Raw genomic sequence first — 12,966 nt, 5'->3', positions numbered from 1 at the left:
CACATCTGTGATGTTTGGCCGGAACCAGGAGTGGCAGAGGACAGGCAGGATTCCACAGGAAACTGCAGTGACTTACCACACTTACTTCATTATTTAAATTCATAGAGTTTATTTTGTACTTGTAAAATATATCATTAAAAATACTTATATGGATTTTCACCAGACATGAAGAAGTCCCACCTCCTGCACAGCGAATACAATTTTCTAAGAATTACATCCTCTTGCTCTCATCATTTTAAATTTTCTTTAAACAGGTCCTTTCTTTACTAGGTCCTTTCATCTTAAATTTCTCCAGTATTGTCTCCCCAAGCTAGAACAGGTCCCATATTATAACCCAGTGCAAGATTATAGCAGACCCAGAAGCTCAAACACAAAGGAGTACACACACTTTCTGTCATTGTTTTCCCTTCAAGGACTCTCTGACCAGGAACAGGTTTTTCATGATTACCACTTCTCTCTACAGGCCACGAAAGGTTTTTTTTTTTTTTGTACAAGCATAAGATATTCTTATTAGTAAAACACAAGCAATGCATATATCTTCTTTGTTATCTTCTAATTGTCAAATAATTGTTAACAGGCATGTGATGAAAACTAGAGCCCCAAAAAGGGTGGCAGCCTACATCACCTGACCAGCTATGGATGATTCTCACTCATAGGGATGCAGGAATATTTCACCTCAATTAGAAGGCAAGCTTGGTTTATTCATAACCATCACTATTGGCACAAATCATTAGCCAGCACAGCCTGTCTCAGACTTGTCACTAAGAGGGTGGCTCTTTGGAGCACGACAGAAGAGCAACCATCCCAAAAACTGCAGGGAAAACAATGTCAGCCCAGCTACAGCTGAAACGTGAGCTCTTGTTTGTCACTGAAGGAAGCTAAGCAGTTTGGTGTAAGACACAGGGTGTGTGTTCCTGGAAGCCGTGCTCTGCATGGCACGGGGTGGTGGTAGGTACTGGTATTTCTTGCTCTTCAGTTTTCCTTTTGAGAGCTTGTACCCAAAGGTCCCTTTCTTTCATTATGGCCTTTTAGTAAACAAGAGTCCAAGGCTTCTCCCTGTTCAGTGCCTTTCCAGGGCTACTCTTTGTGCTCAACAGGTCACTGAAATAACCCAGCTCAAAAGGAAAAAAAAAAAAAAGACACAGAAACAGACACAAAGTGAGCACTCAGAATATCTTGCACACGGGTTATGGTGCCTTCTCCTCTCTTCAGTAGTAAGCCATCTGTGAAAGCAAAACACAACACCACCATCCTGTGATGAAGTTGCTGAAACAAAACCATTTGTCTTTTTAGAACAGCATGAAGCAAAGCCCCTTCGCTCCCCTCTGCTTCCCCAGGGTGTCACTGGCAGCAGCTCACCTGCCTCCTGTTCCCTTGGCATGCACACGCTGCTGGTTATCTTGGACACTGAATGAGCTCCGACTGCTGCCAGGGAAAGCATTGCTCTCTGGTGCCAGGGGGAACCTCTCCAAACCCCACATTCACTACTCTAACAAAGTTTCACCCAATTTCAAACCAGGTCTGCACACAGGAAAAGAAAAAGATGCCTACCTCACTGTAACAGCAACAGCAGTGCTCTGAAACCTGCTTCTCCTTAACACCCACTGAGCCAGCCCAGCCTCTGAACAGCCAGCACAATCAAGAGAGCTTTTCTCTTCAGCACAGATTGGTGATTCTGAGAAAACCCAAATGATTTCAAGATGCTGTGAGTTCCCCTTCTTCACTGAGGAGTCATTCACCTAGACAGGGCTTGCTTCCCTGGCTGTTACTTCAAGGCCTGAGCTGAGTTGTTGGCTCTTGCACTTCCTCCTGCACTCAAATGTGGAGACTGGTTATTTCCTCCTGCTGGTTGGGCTCCTGCACCTCCCCTCACAGCAGTAACAACACAGAACAACGAACTGTCATCTCCTTTTTGAGCAATGGCTGCTCCCTTAAGGCTACTAAATCCCCAGGGCAGGGCCAGGAAGGATGCTCAGCTGAGCTTTGCGAGGAGCAGCCAGTGCAGGCACACATAGTGCCTGCTCTGCCAGCCACAGAGAACCAACTCTTGGAGTTTCAGATCCATTGCTCCACCTCAGGAGGCACCCTGAGTCCTCCAGCTGCTGCCAGCAGGCTTCTGCTTCCTGCACAGACACAAGGACATCCAACCCTTCCTCACTACCCAACTGGAAACAGGGGAGGAAAGAGAAATGACTGAGCTGAGGTCAGAAAGGGGCTGCAACCAGGCAACGAACAAGAGCTTGTAACAGACCTCAGCTTTATATCACAGCCTCCCCTCTGCACTGCCCTGCTGAAGCAAGCCCTGAAAATCAAATCACACCTGAGAGACCTGTCCAAAATACACCAACCTCCGTGTACCTCTGAAGGGAGTTTCTCAGCGGTGTCACCACCCAGGGCAGAGCAAGAAATAGTACAGAAGCCTACCTAGGAGATATCTCTAAGGACATTCCTATTCTAGATACCATTTGCAAGAGTGAAGAGATATTAGTAATTTCAGATAGGCCAGATATCGTGTCAGGACAAAAAAAAAAAAAAAAAACAGGCCAGGCTCTAAGAAAGGACAGCAATTGCAAAGAAAGAACTGGAAGCAGATAAGATGAATTGCACATGCACTCAGGTAGAGAGCAAAGAGCCAAAGCTCACCTTTATCACCACTGCTGCCACAACCCCCAGCAGGGCCAAGAAGATCAGTCCCAAGCGGGCCTTGTTAAACTGCTTCAAAACGAAGAACTTGGTCCAATCCACCTTCTTCTGGCTGTTAGGCATGTACCGGAATATGTTCAAACCCTCCAACTTCAGGTCCTTGATCAAGCAGGCACGGAGGTGGGAGAAGGTCTCAAAGCTGTGCTTGCCGTGGTAGGTGCCCATCCCGCTGTTCCCTGGGACACACAACCCGGCCAGGTCACACCACAGGCTTGGCACGCCAAGCCTTTGGCTACTTGTGGCCACCAGCACGGCAAGCAGAAACACAGGAAAGTTTCCATTGCTTGCCAGCTGCAGTGCAAGTTACCTACCGGGATTTTGGCTCGCTACAGTTCTAAAGCATAACTTTTCCCCTACATTCCTGCAGAGAGGATGTGTCCTTCTCCACAGAACTTCTCAGTCCCTAAGACGTCCATCTGCACTCCATTTCTCCTCTTCCCCACCTTCCTTTGACTGCACAAACTCCAGGGTTTCAGGGTGTCCCTGTAGGTGCCGTTCCCTACGCATCTGAGCCATGCCCAGCACTCCCCTGGATCTTGCTCCCTCCCTCCCTCAAAACACCACATGTGCCTCCCAGACCCAACCTATACTGAGTGAAAAGGGTTTCTCTTGAGTTCCCTTGCAGGGTACACCTCTGCTTCTCAGTCCCAGCACAGCATGTGATGGTCACAGCAGCAGAACGCCGCTGCCTCACCATCAATTTGCGAGCACCGTAGCATCCAAACCCTTCTCTGGAAAGCTCAACTAGCTTTCTGGAAAACTAATAAACAGAAATTAGATGAATCGGCACTAAATGCTTCAATCCTCCCAACAACATGTACCAAACATATTTCCCTCTCTTAGCCCCTCTCCTAAGGGACATGGAGAATTTGTTGTCGTTATTGAGGCCTGCTATACAGAGGCCCTTCACATGCGACAGGCGCAGGAGTACACTCCTGTATGCAGGACGGCCACTGCAGTGCCACGGCACAACAAGCAGCAAGGCACGATGCTTCAGGAGCCCCAGCAACTTACCGACACCACCAAAGGGTAAGGTTGGGAGGAAGAAATGCATGATGACATCATTTACAGTGACGCCCCCACTGGAGGTTTCTGAGATGACTCTCTTGATTACCTGACGCAAGAAAAAATGACAACAACAACAAAATTACAAAGGCCCAGCAGAGACCAGACGTCACCAAGCAGCACCGGGAAGGGAGCCATGGGACAACAGGCTCTCACATTCACTTTCTCTGGCTGACACCTCAGACAAGCCACCTCCACACAACACTAATTGAAATGGAAAAGCTGGAAACACGGGAACTCTCCCCCAAAGCAAAACATTAAAAGTCCCTAGGATCACCTACAGCTGCATGGCGAGCTAGATCCCAAGCAGGAAATTCAGCCTTTTATCCACCCTTCTGTTTCGCAATGCCATGTAGATGCTGTGAGCTTCAGCATGTGCCTGGGAGGTTCTGGCAACTCTGCCTGCGGACACGTCTGTCCCACAGGAGACAAAACTGCAATCCTCCCACAAACAGCAGCAAACAGGGCCCAGCACCGAGCCGTGCCTGGGAAGGCCGCACCCAGCATCGAGCCGCACGGAGCCCTGACCCACCTTCTTGTCGTTGGAGAAGACATAGAGGGCAAGGGGCTTCTCCCGACTGTTGATGAACTCAATGGCTTCGTCCACGCCCTTCACTGACAAAATCGGAAGCACCGGGCCAAAGATCTCCTCCTCCATCACCTTGGACTCCGGAGAAACGTCCGTCAGGACGGTGGGTGCTGAGGCAAGCGGGAGGGCACAGGACACATGGTCAGCAGCACAGCAAGCAGGACCCACCACAGGGCCCCTGCCCAACACGCGCCACAGCTACCTATAAAGCAGGAGGCCTCATCCGTCTCTCCCCCGTGGGCGATCTTCTGGCCTTCCAGCAGGCTCACGATCCTCTTGAAGTGACGCTTGTTGATGATCCTCTCGTAATCCGGAGACTTCTTCACATCCTCCCCGTAGAACTCCTGACAAAGGGCAGAGCAGAACCAAAGCCCTTCACGCACCTGCAGCACGGCCGCAGCTCCGGGGCCGCCAGGTCACAAACTCACACCTCTGAGGTGACGGCGTCAGTGACCACAGCACAAGAGCCTCACCTGCAGATTTGCCTTAATGTACTCCACCACCTGGCTCTGGATGGACGGCTCGCACAGGACGTAGTCTGGGGCAAGGCAGGTTTGCCCACAGTTCACGTACTTCCCCCACGTTACCCGCCTACAGCAAGAGGGAGACTGTTCCACCACGCTCAGCCCCTTCCAGTCCCCAGCACCACCACACCGTTACCCAGGGGCCCACAGCGGCCCAGACATGTTCACCATCCCCAGCCCCACCGCTCAGCCCCTGCCCTGGGCCCGTGGCAGCCCGACCTGCAGGCGACAGCCAGGTCGCAGTTCTTGTCGATGTAGCAGGGGCTCTTCCCACCCAGCTCCAGGGTGACGGGCGTCAGGTGCTTGGCAGCCGCTGCCATCACGATTTTGCCCACGGCGCTGTTCCCGGTGTAGAGGATGTGGTCGAACCTCTGCGTCAGCAGCTCCGTTGTCTCAGGCACTCCTCCCGTGACCACCGGGTACAGCTCCTGCAGGGACAAGCGACAGCCTTATATTGACCCTCACAGCCTCGCTGCCCATAACATGAAACTCCGCTTATCGCACTGCCCCGTGCAAACTCAGAAGAAACAGAGTTGGAGGCCAGGGCTGAGTCAGGCTGTGGAGCTGCCCCCACACCTCGAAGCCTCCAGCACGGGTGACCACCCGGCTCTCCCTTGGCCTGGGGCAGCTGCACTGGAGCAGCCGCAAGATGTCGATGAACAACGCGCCCTATGCAAAGCTGCACTCACCTGATCCAGGTACTGGGGGAGGATATCAGCGATCAGCTGGGACATGTGTTCGCTGACCTCTGACGGCTTCACCACCACTGCATTGCCTAGGACACAAGCCCAGCGTGGCTGCTCAGTCCTCGTGCTCCTCTCACCTCCCACGGGCTCCCACGCAGACCCTGCAGGGGACTCGGGCCACACGCGGGTCCCCACCTGCTGCGATGGCCCCGATCAGCGGCTGCATCACCAGGACGAAGGGGTAGTTCCAGGCTCCGATCACCAGCACCACCCCCAGCGGCTCGGGGTAGATGTACGCCTCGTCCCGCATCGTCAGCAGGTTCTTCTTCACCGGCTGCGGGGCCGCCCACGACGGCAGCTTCTCCATGACCAGGGCCAGCTCCCCCAGCACGGTCAGGATCTCGTGGGTGTACGCGTTGTGCCCGGACTGCGACGACAGACAGCTTGCAAGGGGTGCTGACAGCGGGCACCCAGGGGTGGCCACGGAGCTCACCCAGCCGCACAAGCGCCGTTCAAGGCCAGCCTGGGTGGGTCCTGCCCATCCTGACCCCGTGGGTGCCACCCTGCCCACGGCAGGGGGTCGGAGCTGGATGGGCTCTCAGGCCCCTTCCGGCCCGAGCCGTTTCACGATTCAACGAGCAGGACAAAACCCGGGGGGGTTTCGCTTTTCCCCCGGCTGCCGCCCCGCCCCGCCCGGCAGAAGGACCCCGTCCCGCTGACCTTGTGCAGATCCGCCCGCAGGGCCGCCGCGATCTCCTCCTCCTTCTCCCGCACCATCCGCTCCAGGTTCTTCAGCTGCTGCATCCTGAACTCCAGCGGGCGGCACCGTCCCGAGCCGAAGGCCGCCCTGGCCCGCCCCACGACCTGCTGCATCCCCTCCATGCCCGCCGGGCGCTGCGCCCCGCTCAGGGCAGCCCGGGGCCGGACGGGGCCGTGCGGGCGGAGGCCGCTCCCCAGCCGCTCCCCGGCCGCCCCGCCCCGCCCCGCCCCCTGCCCAATCGGCGCCGGGAGGGCGGCGGCGCGGCCGGGCCCATCCCGTACGGGTGTGGGGGGGGGGGGGGGTACGGCGGGGCCGCCCCCCTCCGGCCGGAATGGAAGCGGCGAGGGGGGCGTGGCTAAAGGGAAGGGGCGTGGCTAGGAGCAGCGGGGGCGGGGCTTTGGGCACAGGGGGCGGGGCCAAGGCGAGGCCGTTCCCGCGGTTCCAGGTCCCCGCGCCCCGCCGGGGGCCGGCAGCCGCTGGCAGCAACGGGGCAGGGGCAAAGTCCCCCCCCCTCCGGGCTCCCTTATCTAAGCAGGGCAAGTGGCACGGGGCGGCCTTTCCCCCAGACTCCCCCCCCCCCCCGGCACGGCGTCTCTGAGCCTGGTGCTGCTGGAAGCAGCGTGGGGCCCTTCCAGCTCCCCCTGCTGGGGGGGACACACACACACGCGGGGGCTGCGGTCACAGTGAGCCAAGGGAGAGCGGGGCACTGAAAACACACGTGGGGGATACGGAGGCAAAAGAAGCATGAGCAGGAGGCTGATCAGCGTAACCTTGCCGCAGCGCTCACGTGGCGAACACGAGTCACACATCAGGGAATGGCACTGACACAAGGCCGGGCTAAATCCAGTGAAATCAGTCCCGCCCCAGCTTCCAAGAACTGCAGCGGCTTATTGGGAACTTGCCGCAGAGCTGCTACTCGCTCTCATTTCAGACACCGCAGTTCCTCAGGCAGCATACCCAACGCTCTTACAGGGGCCATACGTTATTACTGCGAAGCTCCTCAGCCAAAACCATGCCCAGCTAATCCTAAACCTGCTCACTCACCTCTGTGCCGTGCAGGGCCAGGAGCCGGGTGCTCGTGCCCCTGAGATGGAGCCAAGCACGCACTGCCCCGCAGCTCCCAGGCTGCCCCAGAGCCCTACATCCAGGCCCAGAGCCTCCTTGGCCCCTGCTCCCCTCACCTCAGCTCCAGCTCCATGATGCTTTCCCAGATCAGGGTCTCTCCAAGGGTAGGGGGCAAGCTCAAGCCCAAGGTGCTGTGCCTGAGCCACCGCTCCCCCCAACACAAAGCCTGGCCATCCTGCAGCTGGGTGGCTTTGCAAACAACTTGGGGGTTGCGGCTCAGCCAGCACATGAACATTTCACAAGTGATTGTATAAACCACAGCAGTAACCAGTCTGCTGTGGAAAAGAGTGATGAGCAACTGCCCCTACTTGCACGCAGCAGGCACTATGTAAAGACAAACAGGCTGGGCTTAATGGCTCCCTTGCACTGTGATACATGAAAAGGAGCTGGGTTCGCACTAAAGACGACACAAGGAGGAAAAGTGGGAACTTCTCTCATAGGAGCATCACCTTGTTAACACGCTCTCCTTTATCCTATTTAACATGCTTGCACACAGGTTGTTGAAGTTCTGTCTGCATGCCATGCTGCCTGAGAGTCCAAGAAAAATTAGACAAGGGGCTCATGCTACTGCAGCCAGAGGAAGAGTCTGAACTCTTGGAGTATTACGTTGTGTCCTGGGTGTCAGCACTGCAACGCATCCTCTGCAGTCAGCACACCCACAACAGGATGGCTGCAGGAACATCGAGACCGTTACTTACCCGTGCTTTCCACAGTGGCTGATTTCCAGCGTCTGCTCTCCTGCTTGAAAATTTTCACCCTTCAGCCAGAGGATTTCCATGCCATTGCAGTGCTGCTTGTGCTTGGCAGCACACAGAGCAGGTAAACATCCCAGCTGCATCTCATCCCAGCTGCATCTCATCCTGGGGCCAGGAGACTGCTACCGGGCCTTGCTTTCACAGAAACCTGAGGCTCCCCTGTGTTGACAGGAATGACAGAGCAGCACCGTGATGCCAGCCTGGGAGATGGCCCCTCGTCCTTGGCAGGGACATCTTTTAGCCAGCTATGGACCAGAAACAAGCTGAGGTTGCTTTAAGTGTTGCAAAACATCAGCTGAGTCACCCCGGAGTGGCGCTGGGTGAGAACTTCCCTTGCGACAAGCATTTCTAAACAAATAATGCCGACTTGCATCCCTGTAGTACTAGCATAAGTAAAAAAAACACCCAACGTAATAGCTTTATTCCCCTTTGAGCCACTTGTTCTCTTTCTATTTTATATAGAAAATTTTATGAAATTCATTAGTTGGTTAAATGACAAATCTACCCCGTCTGTTTAGGTAATACATGAACAGTTAAACATCCCGATCAAGACTTGCATTTTCCAGTATAATACAAGAAAGATGTGAGGCACTTCTGATGAATATCAATTCCATTTCAAACTAGCAGAAACTTTGTCTGAAAAGATGTGGCAAAAAGGGGCCTTATTAATAACCCTGCTGAGTGCAAAGATGCAATAAATGTTCATCTCCTTCATGTGGTATCTTTCGTATCTAATGAGCCACAACCATGAAATTCACAATAATCACTTCAACAACAGTCCAACTCAGACCTTGTTAAACCGGTTCAAAACGAAGAACTTGGTCCAATCCACCTTCTTCTGGCTGTTAGGCATGTACCGGAATTTGTTCAAACCCTCCAACTTCAGGTCCTTGATCAAGCAGGCACGGCGGTGGGAGAAGGTCTCAAAGCTGTGCTTGCCGTGGTAGGTGCCCATCCCGCTGTTCCCTGGGACACACAACCCGGCCAGGTCACACCACAGGCTTGGCACGCCAAGCCTTTGGCTACTTGTGGCCACCAGCACGGCAAGCAGAAACACAGGAAAGTTTCCATTGCTTGCCAGCTGCAGTGCAAGTTACCTACCGGGATTTTGGCTCGCTACAGTTCTAAAGCATAACTTTTCCCCTACATTCCTGCAGAGAGGATGTGTCCTTCTCCACAGAACTTCTCAGTCCCTAAGACGTCCATCTGCACTCCATTTCTCCTCTTCCCCACCTTCCTTTGACTGCACAAACTCCAGGGTTTCAGGGTGTCCCTGTAGGTGCCGTTCCCTACGCATCTGAGCCATGCCCAGCACTCCCCTGGATCTTGCTCCCTCCCTCCCTCAAAACACCACATGTGCCTCCCAGACCCAACCTATACTGAGTGAAAAGGGTTTCTCTTGAGTTCCCTTGCAGGGTACTCCTCTGCTTCTCAGTCCCAGCACAGCATGTGATGGTCACAGCAGCAGAACGCCGCTGCCTCACCATCAATTTGCGAGCACCGTAGCATCCAAATCCTTCTCTGGAAAGCTCAACTAGCTTTCTTGAAAAATAATAAAAAGAAATTAGATGAATCCGCACTAAACGCTTCAATCCTCCCAACAACATGTACCAAACATATTTCCCTCTCTTAGCCCCTCTCCTAAGGGACATGGAGAATTTGTTGTCGTTATTGAGGCCTGCTATACAGAGGCCCTTCACATGCGACAGGCGCAGGAGTACACTCCTGTACGCAGGACAGCCACTGCAGTGCCATGGCACAACAAGCAGCAAGGCACGATGCTTCAGGAGCCCCAGCAACTTACCGACACCACCAAAGGGTAAGGTTGGGAGGAAGAAATGCATGATGACATCATTTACAGTGACGCCCCCACTGGAGGTTTCTGTGATGACTCTCTTGATTACCTGACGCAAGAAAAAATGACAACAACAACAAAATTACAAAGGCCCAGCAGAGACCAGACGTCACCAAGCAGCACCGGGAAGGGAGCCATGGGACAACAGGCTCTCACGTTCACTTTCTCTGGCTGACACCTCAGACAAGCCATCTCCACACAACACTAGTTGAAATGGAAAAGCTGGAAACACGGGAACTCTCCCCCAAAGCAAAACATTAAAAGTCCCTAGGATCACCTACAGCTGCATGGCAAGCTAGATCCCAAGCAGGAAATTCAGCCTTTTATCCACCCTTCTGTTTCGCAATGCCATGTAGATGCTGTGAGCTTCAGCATGTGCCTGGGAGGTTCTGGCAACTCTGCCTGCGGACATGTCTGTCCCACAGGAGACAAAAACTGCAATCCTCCCACAAACAGCAGCAAACAGGGCCCAGCACCGAGCCGTGCCTGGAACGGCTGCACCCAGCATCGAGCCGCACGGAGCCCTGACCCACCTTCTTGTCGTTGGAGAAGACATAGAGGGCAAGGGGCTTCTCCCGACTGTTGATGAACTCAATGGCTTCGTCCACGCCCTTCACTGACAAAATCGGAAGCACCGGGCCAAAGATCTCCTCCTCCATCACCTTGGACTCCGGAGAAACGTCCGTCAGGACGGTGGGTGCTGAGGCAAGCGGGAGGGCACAGGACACACGGTCAGCAGCACAACACATGGGGTCCACCTTAGGGCCCATGGCCGCTGCCTGCATCCCGCCACTGCCTCCCCTGCCCAACACGCGCCACAGCTACCTATAAAGAGGGAGGCCTCATCCGTCTCTCCCCCGTGGGCGATCTTCTGGCCTTCCAGCAGGCTCACGATCCTCTCGAAGTGACGCTTGTTGATGATCCTCTCGTAATCCGGAGACTTCTTCACATCTTCCCCGTAGAACTCCTGACAAAGGGCAGAGCAGAACCAAAGCCCTTCACGCACCTGCAGCACGGCCACAGCTCCGGGGCCGCCAGGTCACAAACTCACACCTCTGAGGAGACGGGGTCAGTGGCCACAGCACAAGAGCCTCACCTGCAGATTTGCCTTAATGTACTCCACCACCTGGCTCTGGATGGATGGCTCGCACAGGACGTAGTCTGGGGCAAGGCAGGTTTGCCCACAGTTCACGTACTTCCCCCACGTTATCCGCCTACAGCAAGAGGGAGACTGTTCCACCACGCTCAGCCCCTTCCAGTCCCCAGCACCACCACACCGTTACCCATGGGCCCACAGCGGCCCAGACATGTTCACCATCCCCAGCCCCACCGCTCAGCCCCTGCCCTGGGCCCGTGGCAGCTCGACCTGCAGGCGACGGCCAGGTCGCAGTTCTTGTCGATGTAGCAGGGGCTCTTCCCACCCAGCTCCAGGGTGACGGGCGTCAGGTGCTTGGCAGCCGCTGCCATCACGATTTTGCCCACGGCGCTGTTCCCGGTGTAGAGGATGTGGTCGAATCTCTGCGTCAGCAGCTCTGTTGTCTCAGGCACTCCTCCCGTGACCACCGGGTACAGCTCCTGCAGGGACAAGCGACAGCCTTATATCGACCCTGACTCAAATGAATTACATCTGGTGAGCAGCTCTGCACAAGGCAGACTCGCTTATGGGCTAGTCTGCAAGCTCTGCTCCTTCTAATAACACAAAACTCCACTTATCGCACTGCCCCGTGCAAACTCAGAAGAAACAGAGTTGGAGGCCAGGGCTGAGTCAGGCTGTGGAGCTGCTCCCACACCTTGAAGCCTCCAGCACGGGTGACCACCCGGCTCTCCCTTGGCCTGGGGCAGCTGCACTGGAGCAGCCGCAAGATGTCGATGAACAACGCGCCCTATGCAAAGCTGCACTCACCTGATCCAGGTACTGGGGGAGGATATCAGCGATCAGCTGGGACATGTGTTCGCTGACCTCTGACGGCTTCACCACCACTGCATTGCCTAGGACACAAGCCCAGCGTGGCTGCTCAGTCCTCGTGCTCCTCTCACCTCCAATGGGCTCCCACGCACACCCTGCAGGGGACTCGGGCCACACGCGGGTCCCCACCTGCTGCGATGGCCCCGATCAGCGGCTGCATCACCAGGACGAAGGGGTAGTTCCACGCTCCGATCACCAGCACCACCCCCAGCGGCTCGGGGTAGATGTACGCCTCGTCCCGCATCGTCAGCAGGTTCTTCTTCACCGGCTGCGGGGCCGCCCACGACGGCAGCTTCTCCATGACCAGGGCCAGCTCCCCCAGCACGGTCAGGATCTCGTGGGTGTACGCGTTGTGCCCGGACTGCGACGACAGGCAGCTTGCAAGGGGTGCTGACAGCGGGCACCCAGGGGTGGCCACGGAGCTCACCCAGCCGCACAAGCGCCGTTCAAGGCCAGCCTGGGTGGGTCCTGCCCATCCTGACCCCGTGGGTGCCACCCTGCCCACGGCAGGGGGTCGGAGCTGGATGGGCTCTCAGGCCCCTTCCGGCCCGAGCCGTTTCACGATTCAACGAGCAGGACAAAACCCGGGGGGGTTTCGCTTTTCCCCCGGCTGCCGCCCCGCCCCGCCCGGCAGAAGGACCCCGTCCCGCTGACCTTGTGCAGATCCGCCCGCAGGGCCGCCGCGATCTCCTCCTCCTTCTCCCGCACCATCCGCTCCAGGTTCTTCAGCTGCTGCATCCTGAACTCCAGCGGGCGGCACCGTCCCGAGCCGAAGGCCGCCCTGGCCCGCCCCACGACCTGCTGCATCCCCTCCATGCCCGCCGGGCGCTGCGGGGGACCGGAGCCTGCCCGTGTGCGCCTGCGAGCGCCCGACACCCCGAAGCGTGCGGGGCCGGCCGGGCGCGGGGCCGCTCCCCGGTCCCGGGGGAATGGAAGCA

General features: G+C 56.0%; 2 protein-coding genes across 4 annotated transcripts; both read right to left on the bottom strand.

Moving 5' to 3' along the window:
• Positions 1–85: 85 nt before the first annotated feature.
• Positions 86–6,545, bottom strand: LOC106045817 (aldehyde dehydrogenase family 3 member A2-like). 3 transcript variants are annotated; one of them, XM_066979753.1, is made up of 11 exons: positions 6,288–6,542; positions 5,763–5,994; positions 5,571–5,656; positions 5,101–5,309; positions 4,831–4,948; positions 4,560–4,701; positions 4,301–4,467; positions 3,718–3,817; positions 2,644–2,879; positions 1,552–1,675; positions 86–1,223 (listed from the first exon to the last, which is right to left on the bottom strand). In XM_066979753.1, exons 1-10 carry the CDS (start codon positions 6,447–6,449, stop codon positions 1,595–1,597), a joined length of 1,533 nt encoding a protein of 510 aa, XP_066835854.1. In that variant the 5' UTR covers positions 6,450–6,542; the 3' UTR covers positions 86–1,223; positions 1,552–1,594. The 3 variants fall into 3 exon arrangements, with proteins under 3 accessions (XP_066835854.1, XP_066835855.1, XP_066835856.1); XM_066979754.1 differs by lacking the exon at positions 1,552–1,675 and having other exon boundaries at positions 6,288–6,541; XM_066979755.1 differs by lacking the exons at positions 5,571–5,656; positions 5,763–5,994 and having other exon boundaries at positions 6,288–6,545.
• A 2,080-nt stretch (positions 6,546–8,625) lies between these two features.
• LOC136786316 (aldehyde dehydrogenase family 3 member A2-like) lies at positions 8,626–12,966 on the bottom strand. The gene is made up of 9 exons (XM_066979757.1): positions 12,683–12,966; positions 12,158–12,389; positions 11,966–12,051; positions 11,429–11,637; positions 11,159–11,276; positions 10,888–11,029; positions 10,596–10,762; positions 10,012–10,111; positions 8,626–9,173 (listed from the first exon to the last, which is right to left on the bottom strand). The coding sequence occupies exons 1-9, from the start codon at positions 12,842–12,844 to the stop codon at positions 8,992–8,994; spliced, it is 1,398 nt and encodes a 465-aa protein (XP_066835858.1). The 5' UTR covers positions 12,845–12,966; the 3' UTR covers positions 8,626–8,991.

This window comes from Anser cygnoides, chromosome 18 (assembly GCF_040182565.1).
Source record: "Anser cygnoides isolate HZ-2024a breed goose chromosome 18, Taihu_goose_T2T_genome, whole genome shotgun sequence".
In the NCBI taxonomy this organism is placed as follows: Eukaryota; Metazoa; Chordata; class Aves; order Anseriformes; family Anatidae; genus Anser; species Anser cygnoides.
The sequence above is the reverse complement of the archived record's forward strand: the minus strand, read 5'-3'. Positions and strand labels throughout refer to the sequence as shown.

What these genes read in the sequence shown, in the direction of transcription:
- LOC106045817 (XM_066979753.1), bottom strand. Translation starts at nt 6,449, where the DNA reads ATGGAGGGGATGCAGCAGGTCGTGGGGCGGGCCAGGGCGGCCTTCGGC. An exon ending in TGCGGGCGGATCTGCACAAG is followed by an intron (nt 5,995 to 6,287) that starts GTCAGCGGGACG and finishes CTGTCGTCGCAG; the next exon opens with TCCGGGCACAACGCGTACAC. An exon ending in TGAGGCCTCCTGCTTTATAG is followed by an intron (nt 4,468 to 4,559) that starts GTAGCTGTGGCG and finishes CGCTTGCCTCAG; the next exon opens with CACCCACCGTCCTGACGGAC.
- LOC136786316 (XM_066979757.1), bottom strand. Translation starts at nt 12,844, where the DNA reads ATGGAGGGGATGCAGCAGGTCGTGGGGCGGGCCAGGGCGGCCTTCGGC. An exon ending in GACCTGGCCGTCGCCTGCAG is followed by an intron (nt 11,277 to 11,428) that starts GTCGAGCTGCCA and finishes CTCTTGCTGTAG; the next exon opens with GCGGATAACGTGGGGGAAGT. An exon ending in TCTTCTCCAACGACAAGAAG is followed by an intron (nt 10,112 to 10,595) that starts GTGGGTCAGGGC and finishes TTCTTGCGTCAG; the next exon opens with GTAATCAAGAGAGTCATCAC.